General features: G+C 36.0%; 1 protein-coding gene and 1 pseudogene across 1 annotated transcript in view; one reads left to right on the top strand and one right to left on the bottom strand.

Moving 5' to 3' along the window:
* The window catches only part of LOC103261770 (ankyrin repeat and SOCS box protein 3-like), a gene marked incomplete at its 5' end in the record, with an annotated part of 39,396 nt that extends 15,836 nt beyond the window's left edge, over positions 1-23,560 (bottom strand). Inside the window, 3 exons of the mRNA XM_008059347.2 lie at positions 5,272-5,405; positions 11,805-12,062; positions 23,363-23,560. Of these exons, the coding sequence (XP_008057538.1) occupies positions 5,272-5,405; positions 11,805-12,062; positions 23,363-23,560 (590 nt within the window). The remainder of the gene's footprint in view (positions 1-5,271; positions 5,406-11,804; positions 12,063-23,362) is intronic.
* LOC110595754 lies at positions 4,916-5,122 on the top strand (annotated as a pseudogene).
* Positions 23,561-24,146: the final 586 nt, after the last annotated feature.

The raw sequence follows: 24,146 nt of genomic DNA, 5'->3' as shown, positions 1-24,146 counted from the left end.
GAAAGAGCAAAGAATATTCATACCCAATGGTTTAAGCTTTGACCACTTGCTCCAATCACAGAACAAGCAAAGCTGGAGAATGCTTTATTCCAAGGAAGAGGAAAACGAAACAAAACTCAATTAACTGAGGTCTGTCTCTGCCATAATAATAATATCTATTGTGAAAAGGATATGAGGTAGGTACTATTATTATCCCTTCTTATAATTGAGGAAACCAAGGCTCAGAGATGTAAATAACTTCACCATAGTTAGTAAGTGGTAGAGGCATGTCTATTTAATTCTACAGCTCTAATCTTTAACCATTATATTCTGTCTGACGTCCATGTAGAATATATACCAGATCATTACCATAAGAGTTCAAAGTCAGCAAAGTTAAAATTTTTCTTTGGCATAAAATAAGGATATGCCCTAATTTCATCTTTTTAACAAATGGCTTAATGATATGCTATTAACAGGGCAAGATATATGCTCTTGCTAAAAACAACAGAGATGCAAATATTCTTTTAAAAACCAATATGTTGTATTACCTTAACCTAGAAATGTCTTGAGTAGACAACTGGAAGCTAGTTAATTCCTACCAGAAAGGATTACAGACCAACTATTCCTAAAACTAAGTTTAAGTTTAGTTTCTGTAACTACCAATTTCATAAAATAAAGTATCACATGTAGTTACCTCGGTGTACTTACCACAAATGACATATTGTGAAGGGGACATTAGAAAAGAGCACTGCGTAAAACTAGGAGCATTGCTCAAAGTTTCAAAGGAATCCTTGGCTTAAACTTGGATGCTTGCTCAGTCTACCATACTCTAGTATGAATCTTTATAATGTTCCTTGTGTTTCACAACAAAATACTTACCCTACCACAGATCAATCTTTATTTTTCGTATTTCTTTTGCTTCTACTTTTAAGATCAACTGTCTCTTAAAAATATGTTCTCAATCCAATTTACAAAACAAAATAGCTGCACTCTGATACTTCTTATGGAGTATAATTTTAAACTCATTACTACCTACTATTAAAAATTGAGTCAACATACATAATATTTAGAGAACTGCTCAAAAGGCATGCAGTCCATCCACTCTCCAAATATTCTAAAAACTAGCCCTTGGTCAAGTCAGCAACAGAGACCTGAGTACGGTCTGTGCTGTACTGACTACTTAAGAACTGCTTTTATACTGAATTGTATGATAACAGTCTACACTGAACACTAGCAAAAACAAGTTCCAAAAAACCATGGCTACTAATATACTGTCTAAAAAGATGTTACAGCATCCAAGAACATCTGTACTTCTGAGCAACAGGTTTGCTTTATCATACAAACTCTGTCACCTAGTGTCAATGACTAGAGAACTCAGAGCCAAGCTATGGCTATCCACAGACAAGTATCAAATTACCACTGCTGTGCTTTTCCTGAGTTCCCTTTTATACTTACCCTCACCTTTACTTTTCATTTTCCTTTTCCCTCCACTTTTAACTTCTGTTTTACTGTTTCGTGATAGTACATATGAATAAACTGTTTTAAATTTTTTAGAACAAAGCAGAGGAAAATTGAAATAAAAAGATCAAGAGAGCTTCCTGGGGCCCTTTAAGGATCTTTTGCAGGATCCAGGTCCATTTAATACTCTGGATAGAATTGTATAAATTTGATCATTAAAGGTTCAGGATGAACTACAGTTAAGTGCTTTTATCCATAAAAATTTAATTACTTAGACTTGATCTTGTTCAGGTGGCCAGGAGTACATAAATTTTTTTATTAAGACATCTATTGCTATGTGACCAAGCTGATGTTTCTTTTCTTTTCTTTTCTTTTTGAGTTGGAGTATCACTCCGTCGCCCAGGCTGGAGTGTAGTGGCATGCTCACGGCCACTCCAGAGTCAACCTGCTGGGCTCAGGCGATCCTTCTGCCTCAGCTTTCCAAGTAGCTGCAACTACAGGCACATGTTACCATGCCCAGCTAATTTTTTATTTATTGTAGAGATGAGGTCTTGCCAAGTCGCCTGGGCTGGTCTCGAATCTGTGGGCTCGAACAATCCACTCGCCTCAGCCTCCCAAAGTGCTGGGATTACAGACTGAGCCACCAAGCCCAGCCTGAGTTGATGTTTCTAACAGGTAGGTATAAGGCACATGATTAAAAGACTGTTACTAAAACTGCAACCACTCAGTACATTTTATCTGGAATGCATTTCCTTTCTGATCAAGAAACTTTTTGAAGACAAATCGGACTCGATGATTAAAAGATGAACAGCAAAAAATGGTTGTTATTTTTGTTTATAAACTACCATGGCAAGTTGCCACTTACTTAGGAAAAGGTGAGAAAAAGATTTTGGCCAATTACATGACATCTCCAGGACTCAAAAAGGGCTTACAAAAAAATAGAGATAATCTTTCCCTAGAAATACATACTAGCATATTTAACAGAGCTAGGGAGCTGATAATTATCTAAAGGTTTACTAATAGTGGCAAAGGTGCAAAAAGTATCTTTAAAAAAAAAGTTTAAAAAAATATACTAACCAGGCAGCAGTTGTTAGTACCATAAATCATTACAGAAAGAGGGACTGTCATACCTGTAGAGAGCTAATCAAAGAGTTGTCCTACTCATTGGTGTTAAAACCTTGATCGTGTTTCTGCTTCTAGAGATTCTGCAGCCCAAAATCCCAGCAAAGGAGGGAGTATAGATAACAAATATGAAGAAACTGAGTGTCCTGAAAATCAGTGGGGAAAAGGGTGCCCCAAGAGAACCTTGAATTATAGAAAGAGAAGCATAATCCCATCTGAAACTCAGGCAACTGCCTTTTCCTCCATCTTACTAAAATCCAGCATTATAATGACTCCTACTATCTTCAGAAGAAGAAACATTGAAAACACCTTGAGAAAGCAATATAAGTAGAAGAAAGAACACAAGCTTTTCCAAAATAATTAGCAGTAAAAAAAAAAAGGGTTTTAAAATAAAAAGCCTTCCAAAGAGGACAACACAAGAGTCATTGTGGATCAGAATTGCTCAACCTAGGCACTACTGACATTTGCAGTTAGATAATTCTTTGTCTATCTTGTGTGCTGTAGCATGTAGCAGCATCTCTAGCCTCTACCCCTTAGACAGCAATAGCATCCCTATCAGTTAGATGTGACAAACAAAAAATGTCTGCAGACATTGCCAAATGTCCCCAAGGGAGCAAAATCACTCCCACTGATCACCACTTCTATAGATGAAACAAATAACCATGCTAACTCACTGCCTTGGTAAATAACACTCCCAAACCACCTCACCTCCTGAACCAGGAAACAGGGAGAAGGAACAGAAGAATTTTCAGAAAAAATAACAAGTTCAATACTGGGCATGTCACAATATAGAATACCAAGTAGAGATGTCCAAATGGCAGTTGCACATATGGGACTGGAACCAAGAAAAGAGGTCTTAGCTAGAGAAACAGACCAGAAAAGCATTAGCTACATTAATACCTCTGAGAAAGGCTTTCGCAAATCTTCAGCCAAAATAAAATCCTCTTAAGAGATGATGATTATTACCCTACACAAGCTCTACCTAGTGCCTAATTAAACAAGAAGCCCTTGATGGATTTAGTCAACTGCAGGGTAATGTAGTCATGCACAATTTTTACCTTCATCTGGACGAACTTGCCATATGTTAAGGTCTTCGGGGTAAATGCTCGCATATCTTAACTAATTGATACATTGCAATAATTTTCCCATTTGGCATATGCTCCCTCTTTTGACTCTTTGTTCTCAAATCCATTGTCCCAAATTCTATCTGTTCTGAATAGATATTTGTTTTCTACTGTTGCAGATACATAATTAGTAAAAGCAGATGCAATTCTCAACATTAAGAATTACATTCGGTGAGCTTTCCAACATTATTAAAGAAAGTCTGTACTAGAAGACTCAGAGACTCAAAACAGATTACTTTTCTACCACAGAAACCTCTCCAACAGTGTGAATACACTTCAGTTCAATGGCATATTTTCCTGAATGTCTGTTTTTGATTGAGAAAATTTACTTAAAAGTAATTTTCCAAGAAATTAGAAGACACATTCTACATATGCATACGTTCACTTGTTAAAAATCTATTCAAAATGTTTTATGAAGAGTTATATTTTATGTAAAAACAGCGGTGAAGAAACAATTTTCCTAATTTAAGATACATAATCTGGTTAACAAAATATAGTCAAGGCAAAATAAATCTGAATAAGTAAATAGGAATATTTTACATACATTATATTTAGTTTAAACTGATTTCTTTGTGCAAAATCTTCCTCCATTGAATCTTCTATAAGTTTTTCAACTAGCTTAAAATGTTTTTAATAAGTAAGGGTAAACTAAAAGTCTGCTTTAGAACAATGATTTAAAATATCAACTGACTCACAAAATGCTCACCCAGCTTATCTCCATAGTTATGTCATATTGACAGTCTAGAATATATTCAGTAAGGACAAGTATAAAGAATGGTAACATTTTCTTTTAGAGATGATAAAATATTACACAGAGAACAGGAATTCACACATATTCCAAAGAGAAAAATTAAGTTTAGTATTTTTCTGACCATAAACTAAATATTAAATAAGCAGACTTTCAGGACTCACTTTTGTTTACATAATACTTATTAAAAATAAAAGGACATCATTAAATAAAAATATCAGTAAACACCTGCTTTGGCTAAACTTATAAACTCATATATGACTTTTACTGAAGGAAATTACTATCTCTGTCGCCCACAATCCCATCTTTTCCTCACGTAAGAAAATTCAAATTGTCTAACTTAACATGTATTCTACAATGAATCTTTTCACATAAAATTACAACACAGCTAGAGAAGCAAGAGAGGAGAAGTAGTGAAGTATGTCTGAAAATTATTCTTTCACTGCTGTGCTACATGTCTCTGGTGGTGGCCAGGCAGGGAATCATGGATCAGGTAACGCAGTTTGTGGAGCCAAGTCAGCAGTTTGTAAAGAACTCGATTCGACTGGTTAAAAGATGCACCAAACCTAATAGAAAAGAATTCTAGAAGATTGCCATGGCAACAGCAATAGGATTTGCTATAATGGGATTCATTGGCTTCTTTGTGAAGCTGATCCATATCCCTATTAATAACATAATTGTTGATAGTTGAATAAGTTTTGGAAGAGTATTTGCATCTTAGGATCAGTGAGAAGCTCAAGGAGTAATGTTGGCCTATGTCTGTTTTTCTTCCAAGGTGTTTTCTATTTCTAAATTAAAATAATTCAAAGTAAAAAAAAAAAGAAAATTATTCTTTCTTACCAATATGTTGCCGTAGAATCCAAGAGGAGTTTGAGGCACGAGCAGAGAGCATCTTTTCAACAGTTGGCGGAAGTCTCTTCCAATTCATAAACTCCAAAGTGAAGATAAGAGTGTCAATGCTGACTGAGTTAATCCTATGTAAGTAAGATGTTAACATGCCATTAGACACAAAATAGGTCAAATACCACATACCTATTCTTACAACATCTCAATGAGGAAGGCAGAGAAAAAACCAGAGCACAGGAAGTATTTATGTAAGTTTGGTAGATATGAATGATCATCTATAAGTTCCTAGTGACTACACTGACTCTGTATACAGCTGCCCAAGAGATGACAGCTTCCCAGTGGACCATCTTGTCAAATTGGTCATCCTTACAGACTTAATTTTATCCTAAAAGGATAAAGCCCAAACACCCCAAGTTAAAACTGAATGTACATGAGAGATAGCTTGTTTCTGCCCATCACACCCAGGGATGTACAACTGTTCTCCTCTAATAACTTTCCCCATTATAATTTCAGCCCTAAAAGATGTACCAGAATAAGATTCATTTTTAAGGACTGAAAGAAGGGGTTCTAGACAGAGTTATATCTCTGTTCTTTCAATATAGTGTCAGATTCCCTACCAACTCACCTAAAAGAGGCTAACCCAAATTGTATAAGCACTTGAAACCTAATGGAAAGAGCACTGGTTTAAGAAAAGTCTTGATTTCTAATATTACCTCTACTACTTACAAACATGTTGCCTGAATTATTTATGCTCTAGTTCCTGCTCTCTAAAATGAGAACAGTACACAACCTACCTATTTCAGGATACTGTGTATGAAAATAAGATGAGGTAATATAGTAAACATACTTTTAAAACTATAAAATGTAGTATGAAGAACTGATATTATTAGTACTGATTTGAAAACTTCAGTATTACATTTTCAGAAGGTCTCAAAACATTATATGCATAAAATTCAGTATTAAAATTTAGCTCAGGCCAGACATGGCGGCTCACGCCTGTAATCCCAGCACGCTGGGAGTCTTGAGCCTAGGAGTTTGAGACCAGCCTAGGCAACATAGCAACATCTTGTTTCTACGAAAAATCAGAAAATTAGTCAGCCATGCTGATGCATGCCTGTAGTCTTAGCTACTCAGAAGCTGAGGCAGAAGGATCACTTGCACCCAAAAGGTTGAGGCTATGGTAAGCCATGATTATGCCACTGCACTTCAGCCTGTGTGACACAGTGACACCTCAACTTAAAAAAAAAAATAGCTTAAAGAGAACTCTAAATCCTAACAAGATTACCCATCCCATACTCAGTTAGATACCTCACATCATCACAATGTTTAAAGAAAAATAAAATTATTAGGGCCTCTGGTAATTACTATAAAAACAGAAACTCTTCTTTAAGTCATCTTTTTGGAGCTATTACTGAGCAAAAACTAAAGAAGGAAAAGAAATAGAAGAAAAGAAAATAAACTGAATAATTATCTAAACTTGTCATTTCAAAGATAACTTATTCCCGGTTATTCAAAGTATCCTTGAAATGACTGATTAGAGGTTACGAAAAAGATTAAGAAAATTATTTCCCAAATTCTTAATTCTCCAGTATGCAAACAAGTAAGGAAGAACTTAAATTGTAGCAGTAATGTCTTGGGAAAATACTTTACTTCTCAGTAGCTATCAGTGAAATCACAACTTATCAGAAAATATTGAGAATAAATGAAATGATAAAACATATTCGAAGACCAACAATTTATTTGGTTTTCTAGGAGTCCCAAATCAAAGGTACCTTGATTCTAGTTCCTTATTTCTTTTTCAATGGTTTCTTTCTTCTGCCTTAATGGACTTTAGGTCTTATTGTGACCAATCACAAAGCCATTTTTATGTACTTATCTGAACATACACATGAGAAGTAAATCTGTTTGCACAGCTTTAGTTAATATAACAGTGAGTTTAGTTACCAACACTGATAATGCCACTAAAAATGTATTGTTACTATACTACATTGACCATTACATTGTACAGAGCAGTTGTATAATCATAAACAAGTGACATTTAATCAACTAAATGCACAGATGACATTTATTCTCCCATTACATTGGGAGGTGGGGGGGGCAGAAGACTTAAGTCTTGCATTTAAAGTTGAAGAAATATTTCAGCTTTTGTAGATGATATTGTGACAGGCAATTATTCAGTCTGATACATTTTTAAGACTGTTTAAGACAAGCAATACCTAGAAAAGACATTTATAATTTACATGACAAAGATTAAGCAACAGACTTACATGTGATAGAAATAACAAACAGCCAAAATCTACTTTAGCAACATACTGGAATTTTTATAGGGGAATTTTTCTTATAACAGCTCTCTGAATGTAAATTTGATAAAAAAAAAACCAAAACATTTATCACATTCAGTGTAAACACTGGCCTTACCCATTCAATAAAGGATCAGTGAACAAAAATTTGACCATGTGAAGCACTTTCATTGCTAAAGTGAAATTTTCCATTGTATTTTTTTTAATGAATAAAGTGACTAAAATTACTCCTTAGGACTAAAATATATGCAATTGGCATACTCAATTCAGTAAGCTGAAAGTTTTACAACTTACTTCAAAGTAACTTGAAGTTTACTAGTTGTTAACATTTTTCTATTCCAACATAGCCAATAAATAACAGCACACATTCGGTAGCTTGTTGCCACAAAAACTCTCAACGATTCACACCTGGGGGAATGGGAAAGCAGTACTAGAACTGGAGAAAAGAGGGTATATTAAAAGACTTCTAAGAGAATAAAGCTAAGTAAAGTCCTCTCCCTAACAGAAGTCTGTTTCATTAGTTTGGAAGGAAAGAAAAAGAGGCAATATTTAATTTTTTTCTCTGCTTCCCTCATCCTCCAATTTAACAGCAGGAAAAAGAAAAGTTGGCACAAATCTCTCAGGTTAGGCAAGAGATTAAGGTGCCTGAAATTAAGTGATTCAACTATAGTCAGCCCTCCACATCTGAAGATAAAAACAACACTGGATCAAAAATAAAAATGCAAAAATAAAAAATACAAGTTAAAAAAAAATAGTATAAAAACTATTTACATTGCATTAGGTATTATAAGTAATCTAGAGATGATTTAAAGCATATGGAAGGATGTACATAGGTTAAATGCAAAAACTTAGCCATTTTATATAAGGGACTTGAGCATCTGTGGATTTTGGTATCTGAGGGGTGAGACTCAAACCATGATTCACTTCAAATTCTTTTCAGCTGTGAGCCTGTGAAATCAAACAAATTATTTACTTTCAAAATTCAATGGCAGGACAGGCATAAAACAGACATTCCACTTCCAAAAAGAATATGTAAGAGGCAGGGAGCAAAAGACTCCAAGTCAGTCTAAAAACCAACAGGAGGCTGGGCACGGTGGCTCAAACCCGCAATACCAGCAGTTTGGGAGGCCAAGGCTAGAGGATTGCCTGAGTCCATTGGTTTGCGACCAGCCTGGGTAATGTGGTGAGACCTCGCCTCTACAACAAATCAAAAAATTAGCCAGGCATGGTAGTGTGGCCTGTAGTTCTGGCTACTTGGAAGGCTGAGGCAGAAGAATCACCAGAGCCCAGCAGGTCGAGGCTGCGGTGGCTGGGAGTGTGCCACTGCATTCCAGCCTGGGTAACTAAGTGAGACTGCAACTCAGGTTAAAACAACAACAACAACACAACAACAAAACCCAACAGAGGAAACAACATTACATACTGAGACGCCAGAATAATCTTCCTTGACTCCATGTCCGGCTTCCTAGAAAGAATGGTGTGGGAGTTGGGACTGCACTGCCTCAGGCAGCCTGTCTTCTACCCCTATGTGGGGCTCAGTCCAAGCTTCAGCTCTCCCAAGCTAGCGTTGCATCCTAGAAGCTCTACAGTACTGGGGTCTCAATGGCAGTCCCATTTCCATGGCTCCACTGGGCACTGCCCTGGTGAGGGCTCTGTGGCAGGACCAATCTCACCCTTCTACTTGGCATTGCTCTAGAAGGCCTCTCTGCCGTGGCTTGGTCCCACAAGTCTTTACCTGAGCCCTGCAGACTGTTTTCAACATCCTTTGAAAGCTAGGTGGAAGAAGTCATGCCCCTACAGCTCTCGTGTTCTACACACCTGCAGAATTAACACCAATGGACATTGCCAAGGCTTATTTGTGCTCTCTGGAGAAGCTGCATCTGGGACCAGTTGTGCCACAGTGTGGTGCCACCAAGTTTATGGCTTATGCCTTTTGGAGCAATGGATCAAACCAGACCTGGAGCTGCTTCAGTTGCAGCTGGAGGCACTGAGGAGCAACCCACTGATACAAGGAGTAGAGACCCGAAGTAGGCCTAGGTAGGGAGCCTCCAAAGGGGGCCCTGGGCCTATCCCACCAAAGCATTCTGTACTCCCAGAGCTCTGGGCCTGTGATGGGAAGAGCAACCTAGAATACCTCTGAAATGCCTTCAAGGTTTTTCTCCCATTGTCTTGATGATCCTATTAGTACTAATCTGCTTAGCAAATGGCTGCTAGGCCACAACCTTAGTTTCTTCTCCTGAAAATCCTTTCATTGTCTACTAACAGCAAGGTTGAGATTTTTCCAATTTTTCCACTCTGCATCCCTTCTGATGATAAATTCTGTCTTAAGTCATTCCTTTGCTCCCACATCTCACTGTAAGTGGCTAAAAGCAGCCATGCAGCAGCCTGGATGCTTTACTACTTAGATATTTCTTCTGTCAGATTTTCTAGTTCATAACATTTAAGTTCAGCCCTCCATAAAGCCCTCAGGCACAGACATAATTCAGCTAAGTTCTCTGCCAGTTTATAATTATAACAAGGATAGTCTTTAGCTGAGGGAAACTGCCAGGGAAGGGAGGGGCACACCTCATCAACAAGCATACCTGCATAATGAACATTTGTATAGCTAATCCTGAATTGTACCCCAAATTTTAAAAATAAAATTTAAAAAAAGAATTCCACTGAAAGCAATAAAAAAAAAAAAAGATAGCCTTAACTCCAGTTTCCAGTAAGAAGCATTCATTTTCACCTGAGACCTTGTCGGAATGGCCTTTACTGTTCATCTATTAACATTCTGGTCACGACTACTTAAGCAATCACTAAGGAGGTTCAGACTTCTTATTTTATGAGCTCTCACCAAAATCACCCTTAATACTCCATCCACAAAAATACAGGCTTTTTCTAGACTGCGTCTCCATACTTTTGTATCCTCTACCCTTTACACAGTCTGAAAACCACTTCCATAATTACAGGTAATCATGATTAGCAACAACCCACTTCTCAGTACCAACTTTTTGTTGGTCCATTCTCTGTTGCTAAAACTGAATACTGAGATGAAGTAATTTAATAAAGAAAAAAATAAATCTCTTACAGTTCTCAAGACTGGGAAATCCAAGGATAAGGGGTCCATCTGCTGAGGGCCTTCTTGTATGTCATAACATGGTGAAATCACATGGTGACAGTCTAACTCAGGTCTCTCTTCTTATAAAGTCACCGGTCCCATCGTTGGGGCCCCATCCTGAACTCTTATTCAACACTAATTACCTCCAAAGACTCCACCTCCAAACACCATCAACATGTTTCCACCACATGAAATCTGGGGACACATTCAAACCACAGCAGTAGTTTCCTAAGTTTTGGTTAAAGAAATTAGAAACCAGAACGGAGTGTGAAGGCTGAAAGTACTGGGCAAGTCATAAGGAGTCAGAGATAACAGCTTCCATAGAGGAACAGGTGTGCAGCTAAGAAGAGTGTGAGTGCCTTGGGGACTGGCACCACGTGGGGTGAGAAATGAAGCCCCTAAATAAAGATGTCCAGATGTTTTATTGAAATTCTATAAAATAACATGCCCCCTATTTTCCTGGAGACTTCCTTTTTGTATTCTCATTTACCTTGAATTACTAAGCCAAAAGAGTCCTCTCACTACTACTACAATTACCTGTATCGGAACATTAATTATTTTTGCAAAGGCTGAAGGCTGGTAGAAACAGTCTTCCTCTTCTTGCCCAAGAAAAGTCCTGACTCAACCAACATTTATATAATTTCTTGCAGAGGGTTACCCTTCTGAGAAACTACCTGAAATAAACAAGCTACATTCTCAGATACTTCAGAAATCAGTATTAAGAAAGACAAATTTCAACTAGGATGCTGTGAGGCAGGAGTACTCAGTCTGGTTGGCTGAGGGATAGATAACAGAAATCTTCAAAGCAACTACAACCATTCTTTCTTCTGTCGCAGGCATTTTAAGAGGAACATGAAAGGTGGCCAGATATAGAAGAAATATCCCTTTCAGAAGAGTTGACTGGCATCTATCCCCTCCTGCCTCCTTCTGGTCACTTCTTACCATTTTTCTAGGACTGTGCTTAAACTCAACCTTGCTATTGGCAGCCCCCATCTCCTTCACCCCAACAGTCGTCACAGTCAAAACACACTCTCTCTCCTCCAACACTGGGAATCTCAAGAAATGGGGAAAAATTAAAGGTACAGTCACTGAAAAAGCGTAAGCCCCACTATTATATGATTTCTTACCAAGAACTGCAGAGTAGAGCCAATGGGTCAAATCCAGCAAGCAGGAGATGTGGCAACCATTCCTTATATTTTGTTTGTGCTTTAATTGCGTGATTTATAAATTCAGATATATGGTTCCATGATGCCAATGGACAACCTTTCTTCAAAAAGTAGCGAAATACTGAAAACTTCTCATACTTCAGGCAGTATGCCAGATGAAGTTCATTTAGTTGTGCCCCATATTTTAAAAGAATATTCACAATTCCAAAGAACTCACAGCTTCACCACACATACAAAAAAAAAAAAAAGAAGTTAGACTTTTACATAAAATGTTTATTACAAATTGCTAATAGTAGTTACAGCTGGGGAATAAGAAGGGCAGATGGGATAGTGAATGATTTTTACATATCTAGTGGACTGAAATTAAGAGACAGGGAAAGGAAACTTTTACTTTTTACACCCTTCTATGTGGTTTTAAATTTTCAGTTGTGAACCTTACAATTTAAAACATTCATTTAAATAAATATGTAATTTTTAAAATTACCATCGACAAATAGAAAACTATTCTAAAATTGTGATATTTTTGTACAATTTAGTATTTCTACTACAAAATATTTGCTTAACAAAGTTTATAAACAATGTGATGTGTTCCTAAAGATTAATGACTCATTCTAGAAATCTCTAAGATATAATTTCCTTTAGCAATAGCCCTAGCCGATTTCCTTATTATTATTAAATTTCTAATAGTATGGGGGAAAAAAAATCATACAAAAAAAATTTTTTTTTTTTTTTTTTGAGATGAGGTCTTGCTATTTGCCCAGGCTGGTCTTGAACTCCCGGGCTCAAGCAATCCTCTAGCCTCGGTCTCCCAAAGTGTTGGGACTACAGGCATGAGCCACCAAGCCTGGTCAAAAACTTTTTTTAATGAACAAACATTAAGTTTACAGCTCTACATTTTAAAATTAATTTTTTTATCAAATAATTTTATTGAATAAAAATATATCATTTAATACTTACTAAACTGTTACTTTAAAAAAAATTTTATTTTCCAATATGGTAAGTTGGGGTAAAGCTGATTGAAAATAGATTATCTCTACCCCTCCCCCACCTTGGGGAAGTGAATCTTCTCTTTCTCTTGCTCTCTCATTTACTTTTAAATAAACTATATTTTCTATTTTTTTTTAAGAAGATAGGTTATCTCTTATCTGAGAGGGTTAACTGGCAAGATGTATCAAAAGACTGCAAAGTTACAAAGTTATAAAGAGCACTTTGGAGCCAGTCTGCTCAGGCACTTTCTAGCTATATAACCTGGAGCAAGTAAACTTTCTGGCACACAGAACTAGCACCATATACATATTTGTAAAATAAAATAAAATGTAGACTTCCATGTAAATCAAATAAAACAAAATAAATATGTATGCTTATTTACACAAAAGCACATTTATGTGGATTTAAACATATTAACACAAATATAAATAAAAATTAAAATATTCAAACTCCTTTGATTCAGTAATACAATTTGGGGAATTTATCCAAAGGTAAAATTCAAAAGACATTATATCCTAATTTGTACATGTATCATAACCACAGCATTATGTATAACAGTCTTTAAAAAGAAATGTTATATGACCTAAATGTTCAATAACAGAAGACTAGGTAAGTACAAAATACTATTTAGTCATTAAAAAGTGCAATTATTATGATTATGCAACCACATTTTAAACTTTTTAACATGTTTAACATGTTTACTGTAAGAAAGTCCAGTAAACATGTATGTTCACTGTGTAAACAACTGTGAAAGACATGCAAGAATAGACTCACTCTCCCTTTGAAATTGGTATTAATGCCATCTTAAAAAACTATGAATAAAAAAGACATTTCATTAATCATAGTATTATGGAATCTAAAAAAGAGGCACAAAAATTTTAGATAGAGCAAATATAAAGTGCTTAAGCCAGTTATAAGACCAACTACTTCTGAAGACATATGTGTAAAACTTGAAATCAGGGTTTGAAGCAGTTAAGACATTATATATATGTATTTACATATATGTACTTACATATACATGTGAAATGTTAAAGCAGTTATACATGCAAATACTTATATATGTAAAGATATATATATATGCAAAATGTTAAAGCAGTTAAAATACACACAAGAGTGACCCCCAAAAACCGAAATTATCTTTTGGAGGGCAGGTCCCTTGTAGTACAGGCTTCCCCAACTAGGTAAGTGTTATAGGAACCCATCGGCATCAGTGTACCGGCCAGCATTTGGCTGCGATCGATTGGCTTCAGTGAATTTTTCTTCTGGAGATTCTTTAATACGTTTGCCCATTTCATGATGGGTGATTTACCTGCACAGCTGCCCACACCAAGCTGGGTGTTCAGCAGTTTTTGACCAAAAACAGCAGGATGCCTGTGCCCCACCCTCCCTATTCACCTGATCTCACCCCAAGCAACATTTTTTTTGTGTGTGTGTCCCTTGATAAAAGAAGTCCTCAAAGGAAGACATTTTGTTGATGTGGAAGAGGTGAAACAAACAAAAAAAAACAACAGCAGAAGCACTAAAAGGCATCAAAATTGATAAGTTCAAAATCTGCTTTGCACAGTATCTCGAGAGGTGTACTGCCATCAAATGGAGAGTACTGTGAAGGTGACTGAAATTTAAACATGTAAGAATAAATGCATAATTTTTTATAAATAAATTCTATTTTAGGGGGTTCCCCCCTTGTATATATGTAAATATTAAAACAATTAAGACACTACATATATATATACACATATATGTAAAATGTCATCGAACCCATGTATATCTTTATGACTCTATTTCATTTACTCTCTAATTTGTGCTTTTGTTAGGTAAAAGATTACATAGCAGTCACTTTGCTTAGTCATTTGCACAACTAGAAAGTAAAAATCTATAATTCCATAATTTCTTTGCAAAAATTAATAACTGTGTTGCCTGTCTATCTTGCTATTTGTTCCTGATGAGAAGTCTGTCATCATTCATACAACTGCTTTTGAAAACAACCCTAGATGTACACATTTTTTCCTGTGGCTGCCTTCAGATACACTAAAGCGGAGATAATTTGTTGCCAGCAGTTTTGCACTACAAGAAATGTTAAAGGATATCTTTCTGACTGATGGCTCTAAACAGTTATCACCAATTTATTTCAACCACTTTGACCTTATTTAACTAGGCTCTCATTATTTTGCCTGCAGTTATTACTCGCTGAGTCCGCTATTGAACAGACAAGCTACACATGAACTGTTGAACATGCTCCAATAAGTAGCTTGGGAAACTGTGGGAAAAAAGCTCAAGACATTGCCTCATTACAAATGTGATAAATGATTCTCAAGAAATCTGGCAATTTTCCAGGCATGTGTATTTACATGCTCAACTCAGGGACTAGCTGAATTCTTCCCTCAAGTCATTTGAAACCATCAATAGCCTAACCATAGACACTTCAGCTCTTCAAAATTCAGTCCCAAACAGAATACAAGGACATGCTACTGGTATCCCCTAAATGCACCCTATTAGATTAAATGCTACAGAGGGTTCCCTACCCATTTTCTGTTTAGAATAAAACTACAAAACCAAGAGGCTTTCTTATTAAAATTTCAATATGACACCAAGACATTTGCCTCATGACAAGAAAGTTTTAAGGGCAAAGACAAAGTATCTATATCTAAAGGGTGAGAGGTACATGTGCACATATAATTCCCTATACTAACAAATTTTACTATTTATTTTGTACCAGATACTATTTAAATGTGTTAAATTCATTATTTGCCTTAATCCTCACAATAACCCTAAGAAGTAAGTTCTATTATTATCTCCAGTCAAGATGCAAAAACCAAAGCTTAATCACAGAGTAATAATTAACAGAACTGGGACAATAATATCAAACCAAAACCTAACTATGAATATGACACAGTAAATTTTTGAAGTATCTCCCCTATTATGAAAATGGAACACCTTATCAAATGGTCAAATTAAAGAATACTTTAAGGCTAGACCTACATTTCTCAAAGGGGTCGCACAGAAGTACCTTTAAAATTAAAGCAATGGGTCCAATCACTAATCTGAAAAAAAGCAGAATAAACAACAGTATAAAATGCCCAAACAGTCTGTAAGCACAGGAATGATGATATATTTATCATAAGCATAAATTCAACCTACATTTCTAAACTAGTCAAACTTTCGTAAATCCATTCCCCTCTTAGGAATCCACAAAACACACTGCCAAAAGAAAATTCTCAGAAGGCCTCCAGGAAAGAAAATTATTTAGCATTGTTTAATCCTGTTCTTCCCAAACTGATTTAACCACACAACCTCTTTTATCAAGAGTTAGTATTAACAATCTATAGAATTGTTATTCTACAAAACATGTTTTGGAAAATCAGTTTTAAATTTTCTTCTAATTACTCACATTGTCTTGTGTTAGAAGGGGCAAGAGCACACTTCCAAAAGGCATTTGAAACTGCAGAGTCCTACAATACACTTTTCTAAAAAAAAAAAAAATCCTACCATTTATTTGAAGAACAGTAACCACAAAATAAACTGGAGAATCACAGAACTTTGTCTGCATACCCTGAGCTTCTGGGAAAATTACTAAGAAGATCTCAAATGCTCCAGAAATGCAAGCAATCATGACCTTGATTATGACATCTTACAAAGCACAAAGTAAATCCTTGGGCTTGAATAACCTTTGGTTATAATAGAAATTACATGGACATATGCATGTATTTCTCTTAACATTTCAACAAATTCTCTTTCAAGCCCTGATAATCAAATTGGAAAGACTCTCCAAAACCCAGAAATTAAAAAGAAAAAGTCTATCCTATTTAACATAAATATGTAGAATTATGCTGGGTGTGGTGGTTTACACCTGTAACCCCAGCACTTTGGGAAGGTGAAGTGGGAAGATCATTTGAGTCCAGGAGTTTAAGACCAGCCTGGGCAACAAAGCAAGACCTTGTCTCTACAAAAATTTAACATAATAATAATTTTGTAAAAATCAAAAATTAATCCTGACACATAAGGAGACTGCATGTTATATAAACAGTGATTATCAGATACTGAGAAAGAGGAGGATTTAAAAACTAAAATGCAATGCCTAGATCTTATTCTTTGGGCTTATAAATTTTCCACCACTCTGCTGTTTGAAGTTGAAAACAGTGTAGAAAAACAGTGCCCACATAAAAGAAGCACAACAAGACAAAATCCAACATAAAAATAAGGTTTATTTTAGACAAATAGAAATGGGCAAACATCTTAAGCATTTTATGTTTAATTAGCAAGCATCTTTTTTTTTTTTTTTTTTGAGTTTGAGCATGCTCAGGCTAGAGTACAGTGGCACACTCATGGCCACCACAGCCTTAACCTACTGAGCTCAGGCGATCCCTCCACCTCAGCCTCCCAAGTAGTTGGGACTACAGGTGTGCACCACCACACAGGCTCACTTTTTTTTTTTTTTTAAGAGATAAGGACTCACTATGGTGCACAGGCTGGTCTAAAGCTCCTGGGCTCAAGTGATCCTCCTGCCTTGGCCTCCCAAAGTGTTGGGATGACGGCATGAGCCACCATATTCAGCCTAAGAAAAATTTTAAACAATGACTGTTACTTTTAAATTAAAATTTTATTCAATTATCTTGCTTTATAAATAGTAATTCCAATGAATTTAGTTAATTTTAGACATATAATTAAAGAAAATCCAATTTTTTTTTTTTTTTTTTTTTTTTTGAGTTGGAGTCTCACTCTGTTGCCCAGACTGGAGTGCGGTGGCCGCTTCCGGCCACCACAGCCTCGACCTGCTGGGCTCCGGCGATCCTTCCGCCTCAGCCTTCCAAGTAGCTGGAATTACAGGCATGCGCTACCACGCCCGGCTGATTTTTTGATTTATTGTAGAGATGAGGTCTTGCTGCCCAGGCGGGTCTCGAACCCGCCGGCTCAGGCAATCCACTCACCTCAGCCTCCCAAAGGCGCGGGATTACAGGCTGAGCGACCGAGCCTAGGTGAAAATCCAAATTTTAAGATGCTTACTTAGTGAAAGAAATAACAACAAATTAACAAATTTTTCAGTTTCAATTTTTTTTTTTTCCTCAAAACACTGGTTATATGATCCTCTTGACATACTAAAACAAAATCCATTGGGAAAATGAACATTTTCTTGCTTAATCAGCAAAGTTTTATACAGAATCCCAAAACAGTCAAATAATTTTTTTAATGGGTTTCACATTACAGGTACAGTGACTGACACACAAGCTAATGGGCAGAAATTAGCTAAAATAAATGTAATATAAGGACTAAAAATTAAATTGATGATGTTTTCTAGATAAATGAAGGATGACAGGAAGAAGAGAACTAACCTTGATATTATTTTATTTTATTTTAATTTTAGAGATGGGGTCTTACTCTGTTGCCCAGGCTGGTCTCAAACTTCTAGTCACAAGCAATCTTCCGGTTTAAGCTTCCTGAGCAGCTGGGATTACAAGCACATGCCACAGTACTCAGCAGTACTTTTCTATGTGCCAAAAATTGTGCCCGTACCATACTAAAGTCAACTCTTTTATATAAACACATTAAATGCAAGCAAATGTGATTATGACACTACCATCTCTTCAATTAAATCTCTTGAGAAAGGTTCTCCATTCAATTAAACTCCATACAAAGCAGATAATAATGGCGAAGATGTATCAAAATTTAGTCTATTGCCATGGATTCCTAGCAAACAAACGAAAAGCTGATTAGAAAGACTAGGAGAGGATGCACTCATTCTATTTTATAGAATGAACTGTTGTCCGATTCTAGAATCACAAATACAAACCAATTAAGATCTTTAACGTAAACCTGCTGTAATTTTGTCTTTTGATAGTTTCTGGCGACCAACAAAGGGACCCCAAGGAGACCACTTGAGGAACTTAAGGAATGCAAGAGAGGTGCTGCTGACCCCTTTTAAGGTCCCCTGTCTTCCTCACAGAGCCCTAAGGGGTTGGTTGTACACTCCTCACAGGTTGGACTTTGTTCTTTTTACACTGAGCCTTATAATTTTTTTGACTTTCAAATCCAAGGTCAGTTTATGTTATGAGAGAACACTAGTTGTGAGTATTCTTATTTTTATGGCAATATAGTTATTTGCATAAATTCAGTAGGAATGTGCTTTCTTTATAACTGGATACAACTGTTAAATACTGGTTATATTAGCAAGGCTTTGATTAGAATGTCATATTTGAGAATACACATATAATTAATCTATAGGTACTGCAGACAGACAGTCTTGGTTTGGCTTTCTAACCTTGAGAGGTTTTTAAAAATCCAATGAGATTCCTTATCAAAAGTACCAACAAAGTATATCTGATAAAGGCCTAACATCCAGGATCTACAAGGAACTCAAACATACTGAAAGGAAAAAAACAAACAGCCCTATTAAAAAGTGGGCAAAAGATATGAATAGACACCTCTCAAAAGAAGACATATGAGCAGCCAACATATACATGAAAAAAAAAAGCTCAGCTTTGCTAAACATCAAAGATGTGCAAATTAAAACCACACTGAGATACCACCTAACTCCAGTCAGGATGGTCATCATCAATAACTCATATTGCAGCACTTTTCACAATGGTAGAAACATGGAACCAACCATGCTGTCCATTGAAACTGAACTGGAATAACAAAATGTGGTACATATACACAATGGAATACTATGCAGCCATAAAGGAGGATAAAATTATAGACTACACAGCAACTTGGATGGATTTAGAGTCTATAATACTCAGTGATCTATCATAAAAACAAAGAACCGAGTACCCCATATTCTCACTCTTAAGTGGACCCTGAACATTTATCATAATACTATGAGAAAGGGATTGACAGTAGTGGGAAACTGCCAGAGGAGAGGGGGGCACTTCACATCAACAAGGTACATGATCTCAAAAGAGACAAAGTGGGGACCAAAGGGAGACCCAAAGTTTTCCTATAAAATCACCACTTATCTATCTAATCCTGAATTGTACCCCATATCTTTAAAATAATTTTTTTAAATCTAGAAACAGAAAAAAAAGTACCAACAAAGCACATCTAAAAAGAGTCTGTAGTCAACACTATTCTTGCTGCATTTTTGTAAACAGTCAGGCCAAATCTGATGAAACTAGACTGATTTGCAAACAAATTAGCCTTATTCTGGTTATATTTGGTAGAAATGGGGGTGACTGAGATTTCTGAAGAAAAGCTACACTACATATGTTATTAGACTGTAGCCCCATTCGTTGTTTTTATCACCTACTATAGACTGGACTGAATCCTGAATTCTTATTTCCTTCAATATCTGGCTATAAAACTCCAACTAAGAATATGAACTGCTCTGTTCCTGAAGCCCTAGAAGCTGAAGCTGAACAACTCAATGTAAATTTCAAGGGACAAATCTGATGCCTAATGTGCAGGCCACACAGAGTTCACTAAAACACCTGATGCCACAACCATAGACATTCAAACTGCAATCCAGGACAAGAAGCTGATGACTTCAAGATGCAGATAGATTTTCCTAAGACATCAAAGAAGACTCCCTAGCATAATAAAACTTTTACCCCTGTTAGTTTTTCCTTGCTTATGTCTACCTTTTTCACTTGGCAAGATAATGCTGTAGTTAGAATTTTACTACAGTAGTTTCTGCAGGTAAATTGATGAAACACTGGATCTGTCATGCCAAACCTCGATCTATACCTGACCAAAGAGATCTTTTAGCCCACCCAGTGGATAACTTTAGCAATATCCCTAACACGATTGTTCAAATTGTACTAGTGGTTCCTTTGATATAGTGTGACTTCTAAATGTTCTTGTTCTCACTGTGTGCTTTAATTTAACCCAGTCATGGGATATCTATTGGTTGAAGAAGGAAGAATCAGTGCAACTGCTAACACTGCTTATTGTGCAGACTCACACAAAGAATGAGGGTATCTGCTTCTCCAAGATTCTCCTTATATTCTCTGGCCCACAGGGTTCTATTTACCTGATTCCTCTGGTAAATAGAATCCCTATTGGGATTTTAGGGCCACTGTTGCTACCCGGCTTCTGACTAAGGCCTGACCAAAACAAAAAAAAAAGAAGAAACTAGAAAACTCATCCCCATGTGGTTCATTTCACCAGGTTACCACTCCCTTTTGTAATCTACTTTCATTTGTCTGTTTGGCAAAGTCCTCAGGTAGTTTCTTTTTACATTTTGACCAGAGTTTTTAGTAGTAATTGGGGGCAGGGGGAGGGAAGCAATAGTGGGAGCACTGCACCTAGGCTAGAAGTAGCCCCACAATGCATGTTAAGAATTTCTTAGCAGCACTAGAGTTTACACAGAAAAAAAAAAATTCTATAGAGTAATTTAGATATAAAAAGTAAACCAACGGAAGAGTTCCTTAAAAATACAACTTTGAGGTATTTGCGAAAGGAAAAGAAAAATGACTATTTATGTCACTATTCAGGAATGAGAAATAGGTCATATTTATAGTTATCTTAAAAGAAGCAAAAAAAAAAAAAAAACGATCCTTACCTTCTATGAGTGGACACATTAAAAACATTTCTTTGCTGGAGACAGCACACATTAGTGGAGCAAATGCCACTAAATACTATTTTTCCCTTTCGGTTTTAAATTCTTAAAGGACAGGATCTATGTTTCAGCTTCCTCAGCGAAACTGGTTAATTAACGATATTGACCAATTTTTGTAAAAAATCAAGAAAAAAAGGGTTTCTCCCTATAATTTCAACTAATCTTGGAAAATTCAGAAGCCTATTTAAAAGCCTATTTAAGACCCTTCCCACCAAATTTCATCTATCTGAATCTATAGGTGGCATGAAACATACTGCCCAGCTCTCAAGCAATATCATTAATATTAAAGTGTTTCAGGGTTAACAGGGCACTATGTTATATAGCTTAGTTAAAATTACACTTAAAATATGATAAAGCAAGAACTTAGCTGCTATGACCAGATGAACCAAAAACATCATTCCTCCCAAAGATAAGATGAAAGCCAAAAAAGACCATGACCATATTGAACACACACACACACTCGAAAACCATTATATTTTCTTATCTAATATAAAGTGATCAACTCTGTAATGGAGTTAGATATGGTAGAAAGAAGAACTGAAACAATTCAAGTCATCAGTGCAGGCTTACTGAAGGTAGTAAGCATTATAATTAGGGCTTAGAAAGGTAAAACATGAAGGGATAAACAACAAAATCCATGAAATCATAAAAGTTATACACATAAAGTATTTCCCAGATACTCAGATTAACTAAATCTCCAAATATTCTAATTAAAATGTATAACTGGAAGCTTAAATTTAAAATAAAATGAATTAATAATTTACTCAGCAAATGTTAAGGGATGTAAAGACTGGAAAGCATAGCTAATAAGTTTTGATAACTCCTGAAGTTAAATCACAGCTAGAGATCAATAACAGTAAATTCAGGAAAGTCAGTGAAATATAAGGTACTCTTGTAACCTCTTTTGTGACACTTAATAGCACGTATTTTCCCAACTTATTCCATTATTGGATAGACCATAGATATTACTCAATATGGATCTTCTTATACATAACCATATTATTACTACCTTAAAATTTTATAAGTGTTACAAAGTTATTGACCAGAAGCTAATAAAGCAGCAATAATTCTTCATTTATCCTACTACACAAGCTCATGACAGATTAGAAAAACAATTATTTTTGAGACTTTTAAAAATTTAACTATGGGGGAGGGGAGCACACTTCACCATAAGGGAACCTGATCTCAAACCAGGTGAAGTGGGACCCAAAGTGAGGCCCAAACTTTACCTGTACAAACTTTACCTGCAATAATATCAACAAAACTGAAGTTTTACTTTTAAGCTCATAAGAAGTCTTGTAAGTATAAATTTTAAATGGTAAATAACCTGAAATAGTCACTGCTTTACTTGATAAAGTCCCATTTTTAATTCTGAAATTACATTGATGACCAGCAATATCAGACAATTCCTGCATTTACTTCCATTGAAAATGTTTCCTAAAATTGCTACACTAAAAACGTAATCCAGGCCGGGCTCAGTGGCTCAGCCTGTAATCCCACACTTTGGAGGCCAAGGCGAGTGGATTGCCTGAGCCCGTGGGTTCCGTGGGTTCGAGACCCACCCAGGCAACTTGGCGAGACCTCATCTCTACAATAAATCAAAGAACTAGCTGAGTGGGGTAGCGCGTGCAGTTCCGGCTATTTGAAAGGCTGAAGCGGAAGGATCGCGGAGCCCAGCAGGTCGAGGCTGCGGTGGCCAGGAGCGTGCCACTGCACTCCAGTTTGGGTGACAGAGTGAGACTCCAACTCAAAAAATATATATAAAAAAATATATAATCCAGATCCAAAAAGGAAGAGAAAACAATCTGACGTTATCACTTCATTATTGTATAGCTTGACTGAACAAAGTGCATCATAGAGGGTTTTTCTGTTTGCTAAGTTAGCAATTTAGCACTAACAGAGATAATAAGGTTTACCACAAAAAAAGTAAATACACCTCCATATAGCAAAAAAAGAATTAAAACATAGCAAATATACATACTCCTTTTGGAAAGCCATACACATGGGAGAACTGAATCCAAAGACAAGGCACGTCTGGGCGTCTGGGCTGTAGCCATTCTGAAGTAGTAACTCTAGACACTCTTCATGTCCTCCAAATACTGCTGAGTAAACAGGGCTCACTTTTTCTGGCCCAGTGTCACAGAGCCTGTTAGTAAGTGGTATTAACAAGTCCAAGATTCTACAAATACACAAATTCAGGATCATTTGATATTAAATAATTTTATGTGTTCATGTTTACAGGTAACATTTCTATAGCACCATTTTTAAGAATCACTCATTAACTGATTTAAAGAGGTCTTTCTGTCTTCAGTATACCTTCTACCTACATTAAATTATTAAATTATTACATACTAGTTACCCCAAAATGTTACACTTTTTAAAAATGTATTACTGCTAATACAAATTCTGGAACAGAATTAAGTACAGTAATGGTCCTATATGTAAATAGGCAATCTATGTTCTCTTTTATATTTTTCAGTAATTATTTACCTTACCATCACCACCACTACCACTTTACCCGCTAAAATTTAAATTTTATGTTAGATATTTTAGGATCTAATAAATTATTTAAAATTTCTTCATTATACTAAATATGAACTGGCATCAAGAAAATAAATTATTTTCCTTATTAAAGTGCCAGCTAATTTTACTTCTCCAATTAGTAAGAATTTTTAAAGATGATGATTGATATGAAATGTAAAATACTATTTTCATCAGGAAGAAATTAGAACTGTTGCTAAAATATTCTATTTTCTGAAAAGAAT

Source organism: Carlito syrichta, unplaced genomic scaffold (assembly GCF_000164805.1).
Source record: "Carlito syrichta isolate Samal-C Ts95f unplaced genomic scaffold, Tarsius_syrichta-2.0.1 Scaffold304001, whole genome shotgun sequence".
Taxonomy (NCBI): domain Eukaryota; kingdom Metazoa; phylum Chordata; class Mammalia; order Primates; family Tarsiidae; genus Carlito; species Carlito syrichta.
Note: the sequence above shows the minus strand (reverse complement) of the source record. Positions and strands in the feature narration are given on the sequence as shown.